General features: G+C 26.5%; 5 protein-coding genes across 9 annotated transcripts; 3 read left to right on the top strand and 2 right to left on the bottom strand.

Moving 5' to 3' along the window:
- Window positions 1–179: 179 nt before the first annotated feature.
- On the bottom strand, window positions 180–4,882 carry LOC122568589 (helicase POLQ-like). 2 transcript variants are annotated; one of them, XM_043728498.1, is made up of 17 exons: window positions 4,758–4,882; window positions 4,151–4,534; window positions 3,752–4,037; window positions 3,468–3,646; window positions 3,195–3,371; window positions 3,000–3,099; window positions 2,726–2,922; window positions 2,488–2,633; window positions 2,178–2,412; window positions 1,966–2,106; window positions 1,441–1,858; window positions 1,199–1,356; window positions 1,025–1,120; window positions 786–959; window positions 594–707; window positions 383–517; window positions 180–307 (listed from the first exon to the last, which is right to left on the bottom strand). In XM_043728498.1, the coding sequence occupies exons 2-17, from the start codon at window positions 4,454–4,456 to the stop codon at window positions 218–220; spliced, it is 2,952 nt and encodes a 983-aa protein (XP_043584433.1). In that variant the 5' UTR covers window positions 4,457–4,534; window positions 4,758–4,882; the 3' UTR covers window positions 180–217. The 2 variants fall into 2 exon arrangements, 1 of the variants encoding a protein (XP_043584433.1); XR_006317142.1 differs by lacking the exon at window positions 180–307 and having other exon boundaries at window positions 775–959.
- A 101-nt stretch (window positions 4,883–4,983) lies between these two features.
- LOC122568600 (succinate dehydrogenase assembly factor 2, mitochondrial-like) lies at window positions 4,984–5,857 on the top strand. Its single transcript, XM_043728518.1, has 3 exons — window positions 4,984–5,164; window positions 5,236–5,393; window positions 5,482–5,857. Exons 1-3 carry the CDS (start codon window positions 5,132–5,134, stop codon window positions 5,750–5,752), a joined length of 462 nt encoding a protein of 153 aa, XP_043584453.1. The 5' UTR covers window positions 4,984–5,131; the 3' UTR covers window positions 5,753–5,857.
- Window positions 5,858–6,014: 157 nt separating this feature from the next.
- LOC122568588 (Bloom syndrome protein homolog) lies at window positions 6,015–12,936 on the bottom strand. Of its 3 annotated transcripts, none has more exons than XM_043728494.1 (15): window positions 12,182–12,936; window positions 11,860–11,977; window positions 11,196–11,783; window positions 10,286–11,117; window positions 10,110–10,211; window positions 9,868–10,025; window positions 9,527–9,748; window positions 9,078–9,439; window positions 8,730–8,988; window positions 8,272–8,655; window positions 8,043–8,193; window positions 7,778–7,965; window positions 7,352–7,676; window positions 7,086–7,254; window positions 6,015–6,350 (listed from the first exon to the last, which is right to left on the bottom strand). In XM_043728494.1, the coding sequence occupies exons 1-15, from the start codon at window positions 12,274–12,276 to the stop codon at window positions 6,266–6,268; spliced, it is 4,038 nt and encodes a 1,345-aa protein (XP_043584429.1). In that variant the 5' UTR covers window positions 12,277–12,936; the 3' UTR covers window positions 6,015–6,265. The 3 variants fall into 3 exon arrangements, with proteins under 3 accessions (XP_043584429.1, XP_043584430.1, XP_043584432.1); XM_043728495.1 differs by having other exon boundaries at window positions 9,868–10,022; window positions 12,182–12,935; XM_043728497.1 differs by having other exon boundaries at window positions 11,196–11,778; window positions 12,182–12,279.
- A 1,361-nt stretch (window positions 12,937–14,297) lies between these two features.
- On the top strand, window positions 14,298–16,915 carry LOC122568599 (ethanolamine kinase 1). 2 transcript variants are annotated; one of them, XM_043728515.1, is made up of 7 exons: window positions 14,298–14,457; window positions 14,579–14,717; window positions 15,358–15,495; window positions 15,574–15,839; window positions 15,923–16,149; window positions 16,309–16,531; window positions 16,676–16,914. In XM_043728515.1, exons 2-7 carry the CDS (start codon window positions 14,592–14,594, stop codon window positions 16,740–16,742), a joined length of 1,047 nt encoding a protein of 348 aa, XP_043584450.1. In that variant the 5' UTR covers window positions 14,298–14,457; window positions 14,579–14,591; the 3' UTR covers window positions 16,743–16,914. The 2 variants fall into 2 exon arrangements, with proteins under 2 accessions (XP_043584450.1, XP_043584451.1); XM_043728516.1 differs by having other exon boundaries at window positions 14,314–14,501; window positions 16,676–16,915.
- A 557-nt stretch (window positions 16,916–17,472) lies between these two features.
- Window positions 17,473–21,794, top strand: LOC122568596. The gene is made up of 8 exons (XM_043728511.1): window positions 17,473–18,362; window positions 18,650–18,823; window positions 18,925–19,048; window positions 19,192–19,372; window positions 19,462–19,669; window positions 19,754–19,904; window positions 19,983–20,122; window positions 20,275–21,794. The coding sequence occupies exons 1-8, from the start codon at window positions 18,240–18,242 to the stop codon at window positions 20,395–20,397; spliced, it is 1,224 nt and encodes a 407-aa protein (XP_043584446.1). The 5' UTR covers window positions 17,473–18,239; the 3' UTR covers window positions 20,398–21,794.
- Window positions 21,795–22,041: the final 247 nt, after the last annotated feature.

The raw sequence follows: 22,041 nt of genomic DNA, 5'->3' as shown, positions 1-22,041 counted from the left end.
TTTAATAATAAATTATTCATAAGTAACTTAAATAATGTATTATTTTAAAAATATTAATGTATTTCACATAGTCTGCAGGAGCTTCAGAACAATGAACAAATGTATCAATTTTATTTGTAATTAACAAAACTTTATAATTAGATTATATTGTAATATACTATATAAATCTTTAATTTTTGTTTATATATATATATATCATATTTAAAAATTATACAATTTAAAATCCCTTTAAGACATTCATATGTATGCCATCTAAAATATCTTCTCTTTCTTCTTTTAAATCTTCTATTTTTTCCACTATTCGTAACTGCAAAATATAGTGAAAATAAGATATAATATAATGTCATTAATACAAACATAATCCAAAATATAACTTATTTACTTTGGCAGCCTCAATAATTCGTCTGGCAGTTTTTTTACTTAAATATGGAATTTTTTCTTGTAAATCCATTGGTTGAGCTTTAGCTATGCATTGCATTGTTTTAAACCCGGCATTGTACAACTGACGCGCTCTACCCTATAAAACGAAATTGGTATCATAGTATAATTGAAATAAATTTTTATTTTATCCCCTAAGTAAAAAACATTCTTACAATTTTGACTAAAGGCAAATCCATCAATGCCTCTAACTCTAAAGGGCAACAATACGACAATCTTTTACTAAACACATTCAATAAATCCTTAAATGCCCAAAATTCATCCAATTCCTGGAATATTTATCCACTGAAGTTTTACGAAATGATATGTTATACATGCTAACTTGTTAACACTTACCAACTACTAACCTGACAAAATCGAATTACAGAAAGTGCAAACGATGATACAGCAGTCAAAAGATTTTGTATAATACCTCGATTTATTTCATATTTTTCTGCTATATCATATACTGCATGTTGACACCACAAATCATACAATATTAATGTTATATAAAATCTATGTATCACTCTCGGTTCCACATTCTGTCACATACATATAAAATATGAAGATAAATTCAATGCAAACGAACTGAGTTTTATATACATACCTTAGGCATTAATCCATCACGTATTTTACCTATGTTTACTTCATTAATTCCTAGAAGTCTTGCTGTTTTCATTTGTGTTTCTGATAAACCAGTTACCTACAATTTTTATAAAAATATTAAAAAGTTATCGTCAATAACGATAAACATTAATAAAAATTATAAATTAAAAGTTACCACATCATAATAAATTGTTCCCGTCGGCTTTATCTGAGATATTAAATTATAAGGAGTAACAAGATATAAAAGATGCAAATAATCAATAAGAACTAAATGTTCCTGAGCTTTTTTTAAGTCTTGATACAGTGTATATGCACACTGCATATCAATGCAACCTTCGACGTGAAAAAGTACACATGTAAAACAATTTTATACGAAAAAATACCTTATTAAATGCTTAGCAGTAACATTATTTCTACCTTTCATAGCTGCACGTCCGAGGCTACATAACTCTAATTCAGTTTCATTAGTAAGCTTTAATATTCTTTTTCTTTTTGTTTCTATAATTGTGTCATTAGAAGGTATAGTTTGTGATGGAAAAACAACGCTTACATTTGGTTTGAATATATCAAAATTTGTCTCTTTTTCCTTTATTTTCATTACGCTAGCTTTTAGAAATTCAGTTAGTGCATCATCCACGATTTGTTTAACATTCACATTTAAACGTTTTTGTTGAATATGAAGTAATGTTTTTTTCGCTATTTTGTGCAGTTCACATCTAGTTGTTGCTATATTTAATAATATAGCACTTAAAATTAAATTATTTATACCTCTGTCTCTGTCTATATGTATTGTGCTTAAGGAATCATCCATTTTAGATTTCAAAAGTTCTGTTACCTATGTGGTAAATATATATTAATATATAATAATATTTTTCTTTTATATGACAGATATTTATACAATAGGGGTACATGAAAAGATACATAGAGATACATTGTTCTTACCCTTTCTAATTCATTATTTTTGCATATTAGTATACTCTCTCCTACATCTCCCATACCAGCACGACCAGCTCTTCCTGTCATTTGTTTGTATCTACTTAAATTTAGAAACTGATTGCCAACATATGGACTTCTTAATATCACCTATTAAATTTTTTTGATAAAAGTAAAATATAATTAACTACCGTTTAAAAAGTGAATAATGATTAAAATACCCTTCTTGCTGGTAAATTTACTCCAGTTGCTAGTGTTGATGTACAGCATATTACAGAAAGAGTCTCTGCTCTAAAAGCATCTTCCAATAACCGTCTTTCTTCAGATGTAAGACCAGAGTGATGATAGGCTACACCCAATTTTATGGTTTTGTGTAAGATAGGACAAAGGCCTTCTTCACTTTCAAGTGCATTTAATAATTTTTGTTTTTCATCTCTTTTGTAATCTTCTAATGATCTACAAATTATTACATATATAAGTAATAAAATCTATAATAATATGTAAATATTTAAAATATAAAAAGATTCTAACTTGAATAAAAGTTTAGATAACAATAGAGCAACATTTTCACAATTTTTACGACTTGAACAAAATATGAGGCATGAATTTTTTGGAATTACATCCATTACCAAACCTCCAATTCGATCTGGATCTATCATTGCTGCATCATTTGAATACTTTTAAAACAAATGAATAATAATTATTGATTGCTTAATAAATATACAAAAAAATATAGCATTACAACATACGACAAATATGTATTTCTTACACGATAATTGATCTTTTTCACATCTGTCAGCACATCTTCTGTTTTTAAATCAAGTAACCAAATATTTTCTTCACATTTCACATATTCTTTAATTTCAACAGGACGAAAATTTGCAGTATATAAATCTGCATTTAAGAATGTTGCTATTTCCTCTAAGTTACCTATCGTTGCACTCATTCCAACAATATGAATATTACCTAAAATATGAATATATATAATATATATAACGATTTATATATAAACTAAGTATCAATGAAGTTAATATTATACCTACTACTAATGTACAATACTTTTGTTAAAAGAACTTCCAATGTAGCTCCTCTTCCTCCAGATTCTCCAAGAAGATGTAATTCATCAATAACTATAATACCAATCTAAAATATTTTAAAATAATCATATTGTACAGTAGTGTAGTATAGTATAGTGTAGTAAAATTCGTATTGCCAAATCTCTTAATGTTTTTACCTACTTCATTAAAACGATTTTCTTCTATTAAACTATTTATTAAACCCAATGCTTTCTCTATAGTACACATGTATATGCTATTTTTTTTGCGACGCTTTTTGGGGGGAAAAGTTCCTCTTGATGCTGCATATTCTTCAACTAAAAAATCTAATTCAAGTGCAAATGGTGTCATTGCTTGAACCTAAAAGTTATAGACAAATATGTAATTCATATAATTAGTTACCATAAAAATTGTATAGTTACTCGTTTCATTGTATTGTATAAGTATTATGCTTACTTTTTCTTGTACTATAGCAACAAATGGCAATATAAATATTGCATTTCTTTTATTACATATAAGCTCTTGCAACATTAGTATTTCTGCAACCAATGTTTTACCCCCGCTAGTAGGAAGTGCATAAATTAAATTTTTTCTATTCTTTACTGCATCTAAATTCAAACAATCGTCTTGCCATTCTAGAGATTAGTGATTAACGCAAATGTAGTATGAATAAAAATGAAACTTATAAACAAGTCATTAAGAATGAACTTCATTATCTTTTTAACAAATGAAATACTTACGATATAATGTACTAATACCCCTTATTCGTAAGAAAAGTTCCTTTGCTTTATTTGGTAGACCATAAAATGTATCATTGTTTATTGAACTTTTAGGATGAATGTTTGTACTTTGTTTGATTATTTTATCATCTAAATGACATATTTTATGTGGGATAGCATTACTATAATCAATTGAATTTCTTTTTGATGATTTGACATTTTGTTGTTCATTATTTGGCACATGTACTGAACCTACAATTTCTGTGGGAAGTGCTTCTTCCAAACAATTCTCAAAATTTTGAGTTACCTATTTTAAAGGATATAATAGTCATATGAATTTAAAGAATTTTGATATTAAATAGCCCTACAAATAATTTTACAGATATTAAAACTATTAATAACCAAAACATTATCTTTTACATCGTAAGAATCCAATTGTGTAAATGCATTTAAAAATGTATTGTCCTGCCAATGAGTATCTGTTTCATTCTGAGAAAAAGTTGAAGTATTTTGTTTGACAATTTCTGTTTGCAAATCTTTTTCTTTTTCTTCTTCTTCTTCATTAACATATTGTATTTTAATATCATTTTCATTTATTTCAAATATATCACAGGAACTCCATTCATGTGCAAGACTATTTAAGGTCTTTTCATGTATATTAGGACTAGTAGCACACATCTTGCTTTCATCATGATCTTCGATATCTATTAACATTGTATCATCCATCGAAAGAATAGAATCAATGGCTTTTAATGATTTATGAAGCAGTTTAATTCGCTTGAACTCTTATTTATATTTACATAACTAAAATTATTATAATCATTAATAAATAAATTTGTATTTGTATTTGGCATAACAATTACATTAACAATTACACAAAATTTATCATCAATTGCATAAATAAATTATTGCCTTAAAATACATAAATAAAACAGTAGCACACCATTGATTGATAAGTGATAATAAAAGGTACAATTATAATTTATGAAGTAAAAAATATTTGCATCTTCATATAATATAATAATACCTAAATTATTTTGTTTATAATTACTTGAAGAAATTATATCGATTATACATAAGTAAATCTAAAATAACTACAATTGTAATTAATTCACAAACGCGATGACATTATCAACTGTGTGTCAGAATAAGTTAAATTTACTCATTTATTTGACAAACGTTAATTGTATATAAATGAAGATAAATAACTCAGTACATGAATATTAATGATTATTAATAATATAGATACATATACATATAGAAACATATTTAACCTACCACTTGATTTTATGTATTGCCTGGCATTACGAAAATACAGCTATACATATACACCTGATTGTAAAACGACGTAATAAATTTTATAAATTCTAAATTTTGAACATAAAAAATAAAGAAACAAAAATGAATGTTTTTGTAAAATCTCTTGTACCGACAGTAAGCACAAATATGTCAACAGCAATTATATTATTATCAAATCGTGTAATTAAAATGTTCGTAACATGTAGTTTAAGGTTAAACCAGTATCTCTGGTAAAATGTATTTCTACAACTTGTGCGCATTATAAGGACGATTTTCAGGATGTAAATCATCCAGAAAGCCAAAAACTTGACATACCATTATATGAGAAACGTAGTAAAGAGAATAAAGATGTTAAAAAAGCTCGGTAAGATCAAAGATACACAGAGGTTAAATATTATTTGTATTAAAATATAACATATTTCTCAATATAATGTTATTTTTGTATATTTCAGACTATTATATCAGTCTCGTAAACGTGGTATGTTAGAAAATGGTCTTATTTTAAGTACATTTGCTAAGAAATATTTATCTAGCTTTGATGATAAACAATTACACTTGTATGATTGTCTTATCAATCTGCCAACCAACGATTGGGATATATTTTACTGGGCTACAGGTGCAAAGCCCACTCCACCTGAATTTGACAATGAAGTTATGGATTTGTTAAAAAAACATATCAAAAATGCAGACCGTCAAACAAGAATAATGCAACCTGAACTATGATTATTATATTATTTAGTTATAAAGTATTTAACAGCCTAGATTTGTATTTTAACTTTATGAAAAAATAAAGTTATACTATAGTAATAAAGTTATTTATAACAGTTATTAATTTAATTAAAGTTATTTAACATTATTTAATTATTAAAAATTGTACATAAATATATTGTATTTATGGTAAATATAACATGTAGAATTATAAATAAATGACAGATAATGTATATCCACAAAAGTAAGTTGTTACATCAATAAATAATTGAAAAAGTACCCTTCAATAGTTTATTAATCAATATACATAATTAAAGTCAATCGTTATTAAAAATAAAACATTTTATTACAAAACTCTGTACAAGACTTTTAGAGATTCCTTACAAAAACAACATACATAATACTGCTGCATTATTTTGAGATAAAATGGCAGAAATGCCAACTTCGTATTACAGATACATTGTATCCTAAGTTATGCAGAGCATTACACTCTTATAGATACAAATATACAATTCAAAAACGAGTATATTAACTGAAACTCACAAGTCCTGGGCCTTTATTTGAGTATGTGGTTGTATTTTTTACTTTTGTTGTTGCTTTTCCTCTTCGTGAACTAATAATAAAGTAAGAATTATTAAAAAGTAACATGATTTATATTAAAATTATTGTAATAATCATTTTATTAAATTTAATATACAGGGTGACCGAAAAGGTCGGGACAGAACTTATACTACGTGCTAATAAAGTCAAGTAGGTAAAAAATGTTCGTGTAAACTTACATCCGAAAATGCTTTACTGAAGAGTTGTAAGAGTCCAAATTTTTTTATTAATTATTTTGGCAATTATAATAATAATGTTCCAATCTCTTTTCTATCGTAAAAACGCAGGCTTCCATTTGTCGAACTCTTCCGAATATTTTTACTGTTGTAGAAACAATAGTAAATGCATTTTGAATATATTCCGAAATTTTCTCAACGTTGGATCGGTTGACTTCCTAGGTCAACAGATTTAATTCCTCTGGATTGCTATTTACGAGCTCTAGCGAAACAGTTGACTTATGAAAATATGAGAGAAATAGAAGACCAGTTTGGGGAAATATCCAAAATGCATTTACTACTATTTGTACAACAGCAGGAATATTCAAAAGAATTTGACGAATGGAAGCCTACATTCTCGCCGAAGGAAGACATTTCGAACATTTATTATAACGGCCAAAGCAATTAATAAAAATTATTAAACGCTTCAATGAAGTATTTTCGGATAAGTTTATAGTAAGTTAGCGCAAATTTTATCCCAACCATTTCAGACGTTGTATATATGTATATGTATATATGTATATATGTCTTACTTTGACGCTGTCCGCTTGTACTTTTTATTTGTATTTCGGTAACTATTTTTACCTTTACGTTTTATACCACGGACTCTGTTGGATTTAGCGGTAAAAGTAGTAGTATCGTTATACCATGTATCATCATCAGTGTCGTTATTACTGTCTTCTTTCTCTTCATTCATTAATACTATTAAAAATCATAGATATTAATGTCAGTAATTATTATACTATGTAAAAGTACTGTATTTATATATTTAAATCATTTAAATATAACAGCATTTTACCATATTTCTCTGCAGCATATTTTTGTGTAATATCTAATAGTGCTTTTCCATATTTTTCGAAATTTGCTTTAGTTACATGTGGAATTCGTAACATAGCTTCTTCACTATCTGGAAGATTTTGACTCATTGCCCTAATTGCAATCATATTCATAACCGAAGATGCTGAAATATCGAGTGCCCCAGCAATTCCTTTTATTATTTCCATCAATTCTTGGTAACATCGTTGTTGCAATTCCAGGAGTACTTTGTCAATCTTTTTCGTAACTGTAGATACTGTTGCTACAGCAGTAGTACTATTATTGGATGATTTCATAGGAAGCATTACCTATATTATGAAACATTATATTTTAATAATCTACTCTTATATTTCACTTTTAAGAATTAAGATTTGTAAAATAAAATAAATCTATGCATTTGTTATTCTACCTTTATATCTCTTTTTGTCATGAGTTCACTGGCATTCGGTCCAATTTTTAGATAAGCACAAGCAATTTCATTGTTTATATACATCTGCTCTTGTAAATATTCTTTGAGTACCATATAATGAAGTAAACGTTCTATGTCGTGCCTATTCCATGATCTTCCACGACCGTATAAAGGATTCTTAGTAAGACCTACATAAATATTTGATAGCTATATAACATATTACATAAATAAGTAATATACAATAAAAAATTTGAATTTTTCTTACCTGATTCCCTTAGTTTTTTGAGGTCACTTCCTTTAAATATGTCTGTAAGAAGTACTAATGTAAGATTAGAATTTCTTGATTGATTAATGTCACGTACAGCTCTCAAAATATGTTTTGCTTCATCTGTTGCGTCTAACATAGTGAAATCATCCTAAAAGTTTTTATATAAGTTATAAAATATTTAAAAAGTTTTATTTAACATATACTTTATTGTTTTAAATGTACTCACTTTACATCTACAATTGTCACACGATGTGGCTTTGTTTACAATGCATTGTTGTCGATCAAACATTTCTCCAAAGTAATGAAGTTGTTGTGCTCTGCGACAATCTGTCTTATTTTCACAAAATGATACCATTTTATATAAGTTATCTATATGAGTCTTTGTTACGGTAGGGTTTGGGTTGTCTAGTTCGATCATTTTTCTAATTCTGTGCATATCAGCATAATTATAAAATAATATACAGTCTGCATTTTCCCCATCACGTCCAGCGCGTCCACTTTCTTGATAGTAACCTTCAATAGATTTTGGAAGAGCTGCATGAATTACAAATCGTACATTGGGTTTATCAATCCCCATTCCAAATGCTATTGTTGCACAAACAACTTTGATCTAGAATTTATTTGCAATTAATAAATTGTATAATTATAAGAAAGAAAGTTATGAAATTATTTGTATTTTCATACTTCTTCTGAAATCCATCGGCCTTGAATATCAGTCCTACTACTATCTGTATGGCCAGCATGATAACTCAGTGCCTTAATGCCATTTTTTCTCATTTGCATCGCATAATCATCACAATCTTTGCGAGATAAACAGTAAACAATACCGCACTCATTCTTGTACTTCATTTTTAGCATAGCTATTACTTCATCTGAACAATTTTTTCCTTTTTTTGCAATTATGCTATATCTTAAATTAGGTCTATTAAAACTTGACATAAACCTAGACAGAATAAAAGAAATGTTATTATAAAATGTTACAAGTTAGTTAGAATTATATGTAGAAAATATACTTAAGATCAAATTACATACCATTTAGGTACACTAAGACCTAATTGATGTAATATATCGGTTCTAACTCTTGGTGTAGCTGTTGCAGTTAGTGCAATCACTGGTACTTTAGGATAATTTTCTCTGAGACGATTTAATTTTTTATAATCAGGACGAAAATCATGACCCCATTGACTAACGCAATGTGCTTCATCAATAACAAATCTTGCTAATAATCCCCTTTCATATAATGTAGTCAAAAGATTGCAAAATTTTTGAGATGCAGAAATTTTTTCTGGTGTTACATATAATAATTTAAGAGATGGCTCTTTCTTTGAAAGTTCTCTATATATTCCGCTTGCTTGACTATCTGTTATTCCACCAGACATATGTGCGGCTGGAATCTATACAAAATTTGTTAATAAATTATGTGTATCTAACAATATGTAAGTATATAAATATGTATATAAAATAATACTTGGAAAATTTACATCAAGAGAAGTAAGTTTTTGAACTTGATCAAGAATGAGACTTTTTAATGGTGAAATTACAATTGTTACTCCAGGTAATAAAAGTGCTGGGAGTTGATAGCATAGTGACTTTCCTCCTCCAGTTGGCATTAACACAAAACAGTCAAACCCTAAAATTGCAGCATTAATTGCTTGCAATTGGTTTGGTCTAAATGAATATAATCCAAATTTTTGTCGAAAAACCTTAAAAAGTATTATGTTTGATATACAACAAAATTTAGAATGCTAAATTTATGTATATTATCATTTTGATTAATTCAATTTCACAAATTAAAATAACATTAAAGAATAAAATATTTTACCTTTAACATTTCTCGTGAATGTGGATATGTTAATCCATCAAATTCACCACTAACACCATCATTCTTATAACTTCCAGTAAAAATACCTATTGACGAATTTATTTTATCTTTTTTCTGTTCTTTTTTACTTTCATTATCAGTATTTTGTGTAGCACCTGCTTCAAACAAGACAAATTAAAACAGGAATTGTACAATAATAAAAATGTAAGTAAATAAAAGATGAGTTTGTGATGCAAATTTACCTGATAAATTCAGCTTTATATTGCAATCTTTACTCAATGTGGGAAATTGATTAAATTCTTGAGTTAAACAATCAACTATTTCTTCAGAAAATGAAATTTTGTCTGTAATAAATAAATAATCATATATGTACCAAATTGATACATATATACATATAAATATAATGTATTAAATCTACCTTTCACACATGGCACATCCATTACATTCCAATCAGCTGATTTATTTTCACATCCTAGTTTTTCAGGAATTTGAAAATTTTCTCTTTCTTTCCATTCAGGACATGCACTTTCACCAATTTGTACTTTTTCTATATTATATGTATTGTCAAAACTAGTATTTGCATTTAAGTTAGAAAGTATAGTTTTAGTATTAGTAACTTTGGACCCTTCTTCCTTTTTCCATATTTCTCCTATTTGTTTAGAAAGTTCAGAACCAGTTGCTTTAATGGGCCTTTTCAATTCAAATGTACTTTTTCTTCCTTGAACTGGAGAATCATCTGATTTAATTTTTACAGAACTCTGTAAATCACTACCGTTCTTTTGATCCTTTATTTGTGATTCAGCTTCTGTTTGTAAGAAATTGGGGAATTCTTTTACTGCTGACAAGGTCGTTTGTACCTTCGCAGTACAACTTGATTCCGCATCTAGTAAATTAGTATTAGATACACTAAAACTATCATTATCCGAAATACTTATAACTGACTGCTGATTTAAAGTTTCAGATGTTTTAGATAATGGAAAATTATTCGTAACATCAGATAATTCCTTATCAGCAACTTTTTTGTTTTCGTCAATTTTAATATGTGCTAGCTTTGACTCAACTAAACGAATTTTTGCTTTAACGTGTTGATATAAAATTTTTAATTCTTGAAATGAACGTGCATTAAACTGTGGAAATTTTTCTAGCACTGGTAATGGTATTTGGTCTAATGCAGTGTAAAATTTACTAAGAATTTCTATTTGAAAATCTTTTAAATGCTTATGTCTATTTTCCAATTCATCTTTTGTAATCTAAAAATAATCGCATTATATATACTTTAATTATGTATTAATAATAATATTACCAATAACAATTATATTGATATTTACTGGTACTGAAGCCATTATTGGTTTTCCTTTTGTAGACTGTATCCATGAATCCAACTGTTTTCCTAAACCTAAAGGTTTTAAATCTAATTTGAAGTCTGGCCCTATCCATCCTTTTGTAGGGGTTCTTTTTAAACTTTGTTTAAAATTTGGGCTGCTATCTGAATCTGATATTATAATATTTTCTTTTTTCTTGAAGTTTGAACATTTTTTTGCAGTTCTTGGACTATTACTTCCAATCAAATATTTTTCTTGTGTTTCTGTTTGCATATTACTGCTCTCAGTAGTTGTATGCAAAAATACATTATCAAGTGGTTTATCTCCTTTTGTAGATAATAAACTTTGATTTGATATTTGTTCTTCACTACTACTATTAAGAACTCTTTTTTTTCTATTTAAACTTAAAGTTGATTTTATCACTATGTCATCTTCGCTGTCTGATAAGTAACTATGTCTAATTTGTGATTTTTGTACATTTCTACATGAATTTTCTCCTTTAGAACTTTCAGCATAATTATCTTTCAAATTGCTATCATTTGCTTTTGTGGTACTCTTAGTAACATTATAATACATTGAATCCTCAGAGCTATTCTAAAATACATAATTATATTAAAATTATATTATATTATAAAATGACATATTTTACATATAGTAAAGATATTCTTACAAGAGATATAATAGACATTTTATCATTTGTTTCTAATTTTTCAGTATTGATGATTTTGAAGTCCATAGACGTATCTAAATCACCTGGTTTTACATTTGAATTTGATGACTTAGGAGTGCTATAAATCGAACAAAACATTATACATTTATCATATTTTATATGTAGTAAAATATATTTTAAATGTAATTAACACATTTAAGGTATATACAAGTAGAACAAAAAGGTTATATCTTATGTAATACTTTATTCTAACTTAGGTTGTATCTTAAAAACTTTTATTAAATGTTATCGATAGATTACTTTGAATAAATATTTTTCTTACCTGGATTGTACATCACGTTTACTTTTCATACGTTCAAGAAATCCTTTGAATGTAGGTTGTATTTCATTCTGACTAAGTGGTATCTTTCGTGACATTTTCTTGAAATTTTAGTGAGCATTAAAGATTATAAAATTTTGAAAGTATATACAAATTTCACGGTAAACAAAAGTTATTGCTATATTTATTTATTATATATATATAGAATGTGATATTGAAGAAGAACACAAAAATAAAACGCAATAAACATAAAAGACGAATGAAATATTTCTAAAAATATACATCTTTCTCAACTTCATATATTTTTTCAACACGCGCAATACAATATTATGATGAATTTCATGGAAAAACACAGATCGTGTATGAATTCAAAGTATTAAATTAAACAATTAATTAAACATTTAAAAGTATTTGTTAAAAGACTTTTGACTTTATGTATAACATTTACGTCATACAAAATAACATTCATAATTTATAATTTCACGTGTTCTTTTTCACATAACTGTGGTATTTTCTATATTCTAGGCGCCAAAAATTAATCACAAGCATCACTTGATTTAAACTGATTTGAAGTTAGCCGAATAAATAACTACAAATTTTTCACGTTTGAAAAAACATGATTTGTAATGCTTTATAATATGTATTATACTTGTACATAGCTTGATAAACTAAATACGATAATATTCTTAAACTTTATATTTTCTAAATCAATAGTTCGTTATCTTTGAAATCCCTAAATATGTACTTTCCACGACAAATTTTTATTCTTTGCAGTTCTATAAACCTCTTATAGTGGCAGTTCCTATTTCAATATTAATTTAAAACATGTTTAAAACTGACATTACATCTTAGTAAATTCATCACCTATTGAATCCCGACAAAACTTAGTAATAGAACCTATATATTAATAGTTTTTTGAAGAATAATATTTGTAAACAAATGATAAAATATAAAATATCGAATAGTACATTATAAGATCTTTGTTTGCGGTTAATAATTCCTAATGAGACCTATATAGTTAAATAGTCGTGCAAATGCAATCTTATTTTCATCGAGTACGAGTGAGTTAGTAAATTCAGATTAACTGGTTTATTTTCCCCTTCTGATATACATCATTGAGTCAGTGAATATGTGATATATATTTAATAAGCCAATTTTATTTAAATATTAATAATTGTAATACATATTAAAATTGATAAAAAAGACTTTGTTATAAAAATTATTTGTAATACACCCTACTCTTTTTATGCAATAGATATTAAGAGTTGTATAATTTATTAAAAAATGAATTATCAGTGTTGAGGTAATTGGCTTAACATTTTATAATAAAATTTTTAATATCCATTATAAAACTGAGATCAATATCTACTTTCAGGGTGATAAGTTATATACTATTGCAAAATTTGTTAATCTTAATCTTCTAATTATTTCTACTTCTAAGTAGTAATGTTTTATTTATTTATAAATCTCAACAAAAGATAATATTATTACAAAACTTACTGAATTCATTGCGTAGTTGTAAAATTAAATACAAAATAAAAACAACAACAATTTTCCTACTTATATATTTTAATTTTTTACCATTCATAATAGTAAGCAAACTAAATTGAAATTTAAGTTTCTTAAAATTTTGCACATTTATGCTCAAACCAATGGCTAATGCGGTCCCATAGTATCTAAAGTATCTTCATCTAAAATAGAAGTTTATACTCGGTCCCAATATTCCTATGTTCATGGGTAAAACATTATTACTCTTGCGCAAATTATAAAATTAAATACCTATATATGAAAATCTATATCCTAGATATCCTATATCAGAACCTATATGTATGTGAAAATATGAAATTATATTTCTACATATTTTGAGATCTGGATGAACAAACAAAATCCTGTAATAATTTTATTATTCAGTATGATTAAAAATAATTATAATAATAATAATATTTGTGAAATAGTATTTTGTCATTTTTATTTTTATGCAAAGATACATATGTAATGTACGAAGTCACTTAATGTGGTAAATGAATATAATTTTCGTAATCTAATGGAATCATAATGAATTCAAGGTTCTTATATTACCGTAGTCTATCATTGCTTATTATGTCATTATTATCATATACGTAGCAGTGGCAGTAGCTGGTAGTAGCTATGTAGAAATTTACATGAACATCTCAGCTCCAGTCTCTAGTACAGCAGAATAATTCTACACTGTACCTCGCTTTATAAGTGACACATATATTTCAATGTTTTGATAGATCATAGATATCACTAGTATTAAGGTACTATTTATTTCTAGCTTATAATCGTAAACAAGATCTATATTGTTAGTAAATTATTTATGATATAAAATTTAATCCTTAAAAGTTGATCCGCAAATGAAGTGTCATTTTCGTATTACAGATAAGATATAACTATGGACCAATTATGCGAAGAGCAGCATCTTGACATAACAATTGATGAAAGTGAAATTGTTGATGGTGCTAAAGAAATAATTAAGAAAATCAGACCAACATGGCCTTTGGATAAATTGCATTTTAAGGTAAAACATTTTATAAAATATATTGCAACTTATATAGTATTTTTTTACATACACATACGTACATATATATATATATATTTTATAAAGGTTTGATATTATGTACTCATTTTTTCGATTTATTATAACTTCAAAAGCATGTTTGCTGTAAATTTTTTAATGAAATACAAGTTGTATTTAAATATTTACAGTAAGTACTAATATTTGTTATAACTACATCTTCAAATTTTTAATGCAGTAAAAATTTAGAATTATTAAAATTGATGCTATAATAATACATAATAGTGTATAATAATGTAGAAAGGATATAAAATTTAAGATCATTTTATTCATATCTTGCGATGATGACCTTATCTACTGATAAATGTGTTTTTCTTGGACTTGTTATTTAAGAGCAAAGATGTATCACTGTATCATCTAATATTTTCATTCTTCTGAATCTTGATAATCAAATCTATTCATATATCTATGATTTTTCTTCACTATTAAGTCAACATTCCATTATAATCATTGTTAGTTATTAAGAATTATATTAATTCTAATGAATTTAAATTTGATAAATATTAATTAACTGATATATATGTTATTACAGGAAGATAAATAGAAATATGTATTTTAACACTATGATAAATTTTATTTTCAGATATTTACAGATGGAATCACAAATAAACTTATAGGGGTATGGTATTCTGAGCATTACAATGAGATGGTATTAGTTAGAGTTTATGGACATAAGACAGATCTGCTCATCGATCGAAAAGATGAAACAAGAAATATTCGAGTAAGTACAATATTAGAAAAGATAAAAGTAAAAATACATGCATATATATGATCAAGAATAAATTGATTATTTAAACAGGTATTAAACAAAGCAGGTTTTACACATTCCATTTATGCTACATTCAATAACGGTTTAGCTTACCAGTTCATTGAAGGCAATACACTTACAATAGAAACAGTCAGAAACTCTGACATATATGTATTAGTTGCTAAGAGAATGGCTCAAATGCATAGACTTAAGCCTGATGATATTGAGATGCCCAAAAATGCTTGTATTTGGAAGAAGTTAGAAAAATTTATGGAAATTATGCCAAAAGAATTTTTAGATGTTACCAAACAAACAAGGTAATATACTGGATTATAAATTCAAATATAATTACATTTATTTGTAGTGTTTGCATTGTAATTATTATTTATTATCACTATAGGTTTGAGAAGCTCATAAAGCCATTTGGTGTTTTAAAACAGGAATATGAAGCACTGAAAAAGGAACTGATAAATTTGAATAATGAAGTAGTGTTTGCTCATAATGATTTACTTCTAGGAAATGTACTTTATAATGAAAAGGAAATGTCAGTAACGTTTATTGACTTTGAATATACAGGATATAACTATCAAGCTTATGACATAGCTAATCATTTTGCTGAATTTGCTGGTAATTTAAATATATGTTCAAATATAATACTACAAATGATATTTTTTACAATATAATTTGTATAATCAAGATATATCTTCATTTATAAAGTACAAAATAGATATATGTATAATAAAAATAAAATTTATTAACTTATAATTATATACAACTTAATTTTAGGTATTGATAATCCTGATTATTCATTATATCCTGAAGAACAACTGCAGAAAGCGTGGTTAAATATATATCTTCAGGAATATAACAATGTAAAATGTGTACCTGAAAATGAAATTAATTTGCTGTATTTACAAGTAAATAAATTTGTTCTTTTATCACACTTTTTTTGGGGTTGTTGGGGACTCATACAAAGTGAACATTCAACAATTGACTTTGACTTTTTAGAGTAAGTATATGTGAAATATATAGTTCCAAGTCAGTTCCATCATTTTTATTGAAATCCACAATATAATAAATATTCTGTTTTAAAATCATCTTTTTATCATGCTACTTTTAAAAAAGTTATTTTTACCTATATAATGCTTTATAGGTATGCTGCAATACGATTTAATGAGTATTTCAAATGGAAAGAAGAATATCTTAAGACAAAATTATAAAACTAAAACTAATTTATTATATTTTTATTGTTATACTGTTATGAAACTAGCATTCCAACATTTTTATTGTTTGTAAATAACATTCCTGTAGATACATTCTCTTTTAATTTCTTACATAACAAAGATTTAACAAAGAAAATTTTATGATTATAAATTTATGTATATACAATTAACAGTATTATATAGAGTAAAAAAAATATATATATACATATTTGTAAAATAATATATGTAAAAATATTATATGTAAAATATAACAATTGTTTAAAATAAAACATGTTATTCCTTATAATTCGTTTATAAGTATTTTTGGACAGTAATTAATATCCTTATTTACATCTTTGCTGTTAACAAGTTGCTAGTTCACACTGTGTTTTTTTTATTATCCTTTTTATACTTGAAAATAAAGTTGGAAATAGAATGTTTTGAAAATAAAACTCGAAACTGCTTCAGCTCCCGAATACATTTACATTAGTTACTCGTTTCAATCAAAAGATATCTTGTTAGCATTTTATAATATCATTGAATAAATAAATGTTTATTTTATTAATACTATTCTCAATTATAAAAAGAAATAGAAATTATTTAATTGAAAAATAAAATTTATATATCGTGTAAGTAATTTCAAATAACCTTGTACCTGTATCTGTGTATATACATATATGTATAAGCATTATACTCTTATACTGTCAAGATCCTATGTCATATGGTAAAGTCAGTCAATTGACTAGCAAGTGTGTTTTTGTCTGGGAGTCTGGGGTGATCACGTACGCATCTGCACATACCTATAAATCAGTGTTTATTTTTAGTAGAGGTTCCGAACATTTTCAAAAATACTTGTAAATACTTGTGTTATATCTAAGAAATGTAGAGATAACTACTTAATCCGAGCGTGGAGAATCCTTTACTACCGGTTATACAAAAATTCGGGATATTAATATCTAAAACTATCTCTTTATATGGTGAAAACGAACTCTTAAACATAAATACATATACATGTGCATGTATTCGACAGAGCCATGAGCTTCGGTAATTCGTTTACTTGGCTTTGAGTGTGTGAATCTGTCACAGTATATAAATCAACTCTCCGATCAAATCAGATAATAAACTAATCCGTCGCATCCAAAATATAGATAATGTGCTTAAGTTACCTTTCTCGAAAGTAAATAGCTTTTCAACAAGGTCTTTAACTAAAAAAAAAACAACATATTTGAAATTTAATAATAGCGCGAAACTTGTGATATTATAACAATATAATCCTTAAGCCAAACTATCGTTTTATATTTTCTATTGTTTTGTTGTAATTATTTATGAAAGTCTCGATTAGTTTTAATTGTAAAAGTCGAAAGTGGCCAAGGGAAAATCCTGGAAATTTATTTCGAACATTACGAAAAGTACTATCGAGTGAACTGTATACGTGTATATGAGTCCCGGCATAGTGAAACAGTGTGCTGGTTTTTAAAGTTTCTTTTAGAAAACATTGTATACTGATTGTGTAAGATGCATATAGCATGCAAATGTTTAAATGTGTCCATAAAGTCCAGGGGCACTGAACTGCAGAAGGTCAACATCAATGATATTGAATTGACACCTGAAGAGCAGAACGACGGTTTCTTTCAGCAGGTAAAAATTTTTCTAACATTTATTATACATTTTTACAAAACACTCAATTTCAAGACGAATTCATATTCTAATAACAATTATTATTGAATGTTTTGGACTCAGAAACTTTCCTATATAAACGAAATAATAAATTTTAAGAAAAAATTTGCAGTAGCTTAGCTAGTAAATAGCTGATAAAATTATACAATAAGTCATAATATTTACATATCTGTTGATTCGACAATATAACTATAGTACATTATAATAATATAAATCTTCCATTAAAAATATTTATCTGCTTCCAATAGAACCTTGCATCAATACCAGAACTTGAAGGTATTACTAAGGAACAACCAGGTTTGGTAGAGATAAGAAATATAGGATCATGGGTTATTCACCGTTGTTACAATTGTTCAATATATACTCATGCTGTGCATAGAGATTATGGTGCTGCTTTAGTTCTTATTAATACTGATATTGTTGTGAGTATTATATTATTTATAATTGTTAGAGAATACAAACAAATATCATATATTCTTTTGTTATTCAAGTATATGAATACTTTGTATTCTTTTTGTTACAGACTTCACCTGAAGAAATAAACAAATTAAGGTCCAATCCAGATTATAGTCCAGTGTTTAGAATAGTAATCACTCATAATACTTTGGATGAACTTGATTATTTTCAACAACCTACCAAATTCTCTGGTAAATTGATATATTAATTAATTAAATATAATTCAAATAAATGCCTAAGAAAATAATAAATAACGATATATTTTATTTTTTGGTATATATATAAAATGCAAACTATATAAATATTTCTCATATATTTTAATTCATCTGTCCAGTGTCACAGTTACCTAATAATGTACAAGTGGCTTTGGGTGGTCTCCAACAGCAGCTTGAAGAAGCTGTTCAAAGACAGTCTACAGAAATAGAAAATAAAATTCGTGCTTTTACATCTGAGCAATATCAATTGTTAGAGCAGTTTCGTGAAAGAGCTCATAATGAACATAGATTATTGAGAAGGTTTCATTTCATAATATAATCATATTTTTAGTTTAGAGTTATATTTTTAGATTTTATACGTATTTTTTAAAAATACATATATGTTTCAGGCTAATTTGTAAAGGAGAAGAAATGAATAGATTAACAAATAACATAGAAACTCCTCCTACAACTCCAGACAGTTTTACAACCAGTTTAACTACCTCTACAACAAATACAGTAAACACATCACAAGTAGTATCAAATGAGACGAAAATTATTACAAATTCTAATGTTAAATATGAAACTGGTGCTAAACATTCTCCTAATCTCCTTGTTGTATGTTTTTTTCTGACTTCTTTTAATGTATATCCATGAATAATTGTAGTTATAAAATTTATTAATTGTTTAACATTTTTCTAGAATGGTAGCATAGATAAGAAAGATCGAATATACATATACACTAAAGAACCAACTAGTTTTGACACAGAAGCTTTATTTCCTTTGGAAGGGATGGAAGACACTCTTAATACTGATCAAGTTCAATCTTCAGAGGAAGGATCTGATACAGACGGTTAGTTTAACTCCCAATTTATGTAAATCTTAATTTCGATGTAAAAGATTTAAATAATGTTATTTATATTATACTTAGATTCAGGTCAAGATGAAGGTATTCACATGCCAAGGGGACAAAGAGGCGGACATCCTACATTAGCCAAGTCGTTACCAGTTAGTGTTCCATCTTTTCCATCATTTGTCCGTAAAACAGTTCAAGATGAAGATGATGATCAGGTATAAATATGTATAATATGTATAATATACAGCTATTCATATTGGCAACAAAGCTATTGATAGTTTTATAATATTTATTGATGAGTTTGCATATGTATAAGTATCTTACAAGACAATATCTTTTTACTTAAAACAATAAAATGTTATTGCAGCTCTCAAGAGATCCACATGATCCACATAACATTCGAGCTTCAATTAAAGCTTTAGCGAAAAGCGTTCATGGTGATACAGTATTTGGAGACTTGCCACGTCCTCGTTTCTCTACTCAAATCTGACTTTGCAATATTGTCAAAGAAAGAGAATGAATTCACGTTAAAACTTCAATATAAATATAAAGTACCTATTATTCATAACTGTCTTTCAATGAATGCTGCAAGAGTTTGGTGTAAGCAAAGGCAGAATAAACATAGAAATATACGAAATTATTGATATTTCGCGTATATTTTGAATATATTTTAAGATAAAATATTATTTCAAATCTTAGCTTTGTTAGTATATTGAGTTCATAAAGAAAAAGATTTTCATACCTGCATATACTTGAGGCTATGTTATATAAATGTGCTATATATTTGTTACTGATTGTATAACGTAGGACGTAAAAAAGAAAAAAAGATATTTAGATTTCAAGAATCAATCCAACGTGAGATTTACGATGCCATATCTAAAGTAAAATCGTACCAGAAAGAAAAAAAGGGCAAAGAAAGTTTTTTACTTATCAATTAGTGACTAAGCTATTGAAATAATTTTACAATAATAGTTATTATTTTTACGATGCATCATTATTATTAGATGTAGAATAATTGATTATAAGTTACGCTATATTAACTTCATATTACTCTTATAAATTGCACTGATGTCATACATAATGTTTTATTACATTAATTCAGCTCTTGATACTTTTTTTGCATGTAAGAGAATTTTTTTTAGTTAAATAATATTTTTCTATAATAACTGTATGTAAATTACTGCGTTTGATTCAACTAAATTTAAATAGTAATCGAAGTTGTTCGTTCAAAAAGTTTAGATTTCCCACTTTATTTATTATGTTGTAATGCATCTGTTAACATGTCTATCTTTTGATAAATTGAATTATTAACAGAAAAATTGTAGCATAAAAATGTACTGCGATTCAAAGAAACATTTTTGTTATAATATATATACATATATTGTTTTTGTAAACACGTATACGAAGACAGTCTTAGAAGTATATATATATATGTCTATGTTGATATTAAAAAATTGTATGTGAGACATACAGATAAAAAAATGTTTATAAAAAATTTCGTTTACGTATGTTTTTGTACGAACATATAATGATAAAGATTTCAATAGATATTTTTACTTTACTTTTATATTTTGAATTCGCTTAAAGTCACTTGTTGCATTAATTTTTTATAGATTTATATCATTGATTTTTTAAGGTTTGTAATTTTTGTACCAGTTAACAGTATCATGTGATAAGCAACAAATTACAGATTAGAAACAATTAAATGAATTAGTACAAAAGCCTATGTGACTCTTTTGATATGTAATGCACAGTTATAAAGTTGTATATGAATGTTCTACTGATCAAATTGTAGAATGTGAGAAATGCTCCAAAAAATGTCAAAAATTCTCTTTATCACATATAAAAATTGATTAATGAAAATAAAATGTTGCTGTACGAAAAATATAAAAGTGTATAACTGAATTATTACTAATATTTATATTCCAGGATTATTCATACTACAATTATGACATATCTCAACTTTTTAATTCTTTATATACAAAAATGTACAAGAAAAGCACGTTGAAGAGTATATCAAATCATTTATAAACTATTTTACCAAAAATAATACAATAAATGATTCTTTTTCTTTAATTTATGAAGGTTAATGTTTTTACGGCTTTTTAATTAAACACTAAGATGATGTGTATAC

This window comes from Bombus pyrosoma, linkage group LG6, assembly GCF_014825855.1.
Source record: "Bombus pyrosoma isolate SC7728 linkage group LG6, ASM1482585v1, whole genome shotgun sequence".
Lineage (NCBI taxonomy): Eukaryota > Metazoa > Arthropoda > Insecta > Hymenoptera > Apidae > Bombus > Bombus pyrosoma.
Note: the sequence above shows the minus strand (reverse complement) of the source record. Positions and strands in the feature narration are given on the sequence as shown.

Excerpts from the sequence above, each read along its gene's own strand:
- LOC122568589 (XM_043728498.1), bottom strand. The coding sequence starts at position 4,456 with ATGGATGATACAATGTTAATAGATATCGAAGATCATGATGAAAGCAAG. Across the intron at positions 1,357-1,440 it reads CGGACGTGCAGCTATGAAAG|GTTGCATTGATATGCAGTGT; the intron begins GTAGAAATAATG and ends TTCACGTCGAAG. Across the intron at positions 708-785 it reads CTGTAATTCGATTTTGTCAG|GAATTGGATGAATTTTGGGC; the intron begins GTTAGTAGTTGG and ends TAAATATTCCAG.
- LOC122568600 (XM_043728518.1), top strand. The coding sequence starts at position 5,132 with ATGAATGTTTTTGTAAAATCTCTTGTACCGACA. Across the intron at positions 5,165-5,235 it reads TAAAATCTCTTGTACCGACA|TTTAAGGTTAAACCAGTATC; the intron begins GTAAGCACAAAT and ends CGTAACATGTAG. Across the intron at positions 5,394-5,481 it reads AAAGATGTTAAAAAAGCTCG|ACTATTATATCAGTCTCGTA; the intron begins GTAAGATCAAAG and ends TGTATATTTCAG.
- LOC122568588 (XM_043728494.1), bottom strand. The coding sequence starts at position 12,276 with ATGTCACGAAAGATACCACTTAGTCAGAATGAAATACAACCTACATTC. Across the intron at positions 11,978-12,181 it reads AAACGTGATGTACAATCCAG|CACTCCTAAGTCATCAAATT; the intron begins GTAAGAAAAATA and ends TTCGATTTATAG. Across the intron at positions 7,677-7,777 it reads TGACAAAAAGAGATATAAAG|GTAATGCTTCCTATGAAATC; the intron begins GTAGAATAACAA and ends TTCATAATATAG.
- LOC122568599 (XM_043728516.1), top strand. The coding sequence starts at position 14,592 with ATGGACCAATTATGCGAAGAGCAGCATCTTGACATAACAATTGATGAA. Across the intron at positions 14,718-15,357 it reads TGGATAAATTGCATTTTAAG|ATATTTACAGATGGAATCAC; the intron begins GTAAAACATTTT and ends TTTTATTTTCAG. Across the intron at positions 15,496-15,573 it reads ATGAAACAAGAAATATTCGA|GTATTAAACAAAGCAGGTTT; the intron begins GTAAGTACAATA and ends TTATTTAAACAG.
- LOC122568596 (XM_043728511.1), top strand. The coding sequence starts at position 18,240 with ATGCATATAGCATGCAAATGTTTAAATGTGTCCATAAAGTCCAGGGGC. Across the intron at positions 18,824-18,924 it reads TTATTAATACTGATATTGTT|ACTTCACCTGAAGAAATAAA; the intron begins GTGAGTATTATA and ends TTTTTGTTACAG. Across the intron at positions 20,123-20,274 it reads AAGATGAAGATGATGATCAG|CTCTCAAGAGATCCACATGA; the intron begins GTATAAATATGT and ends ATGTTATTGCAG.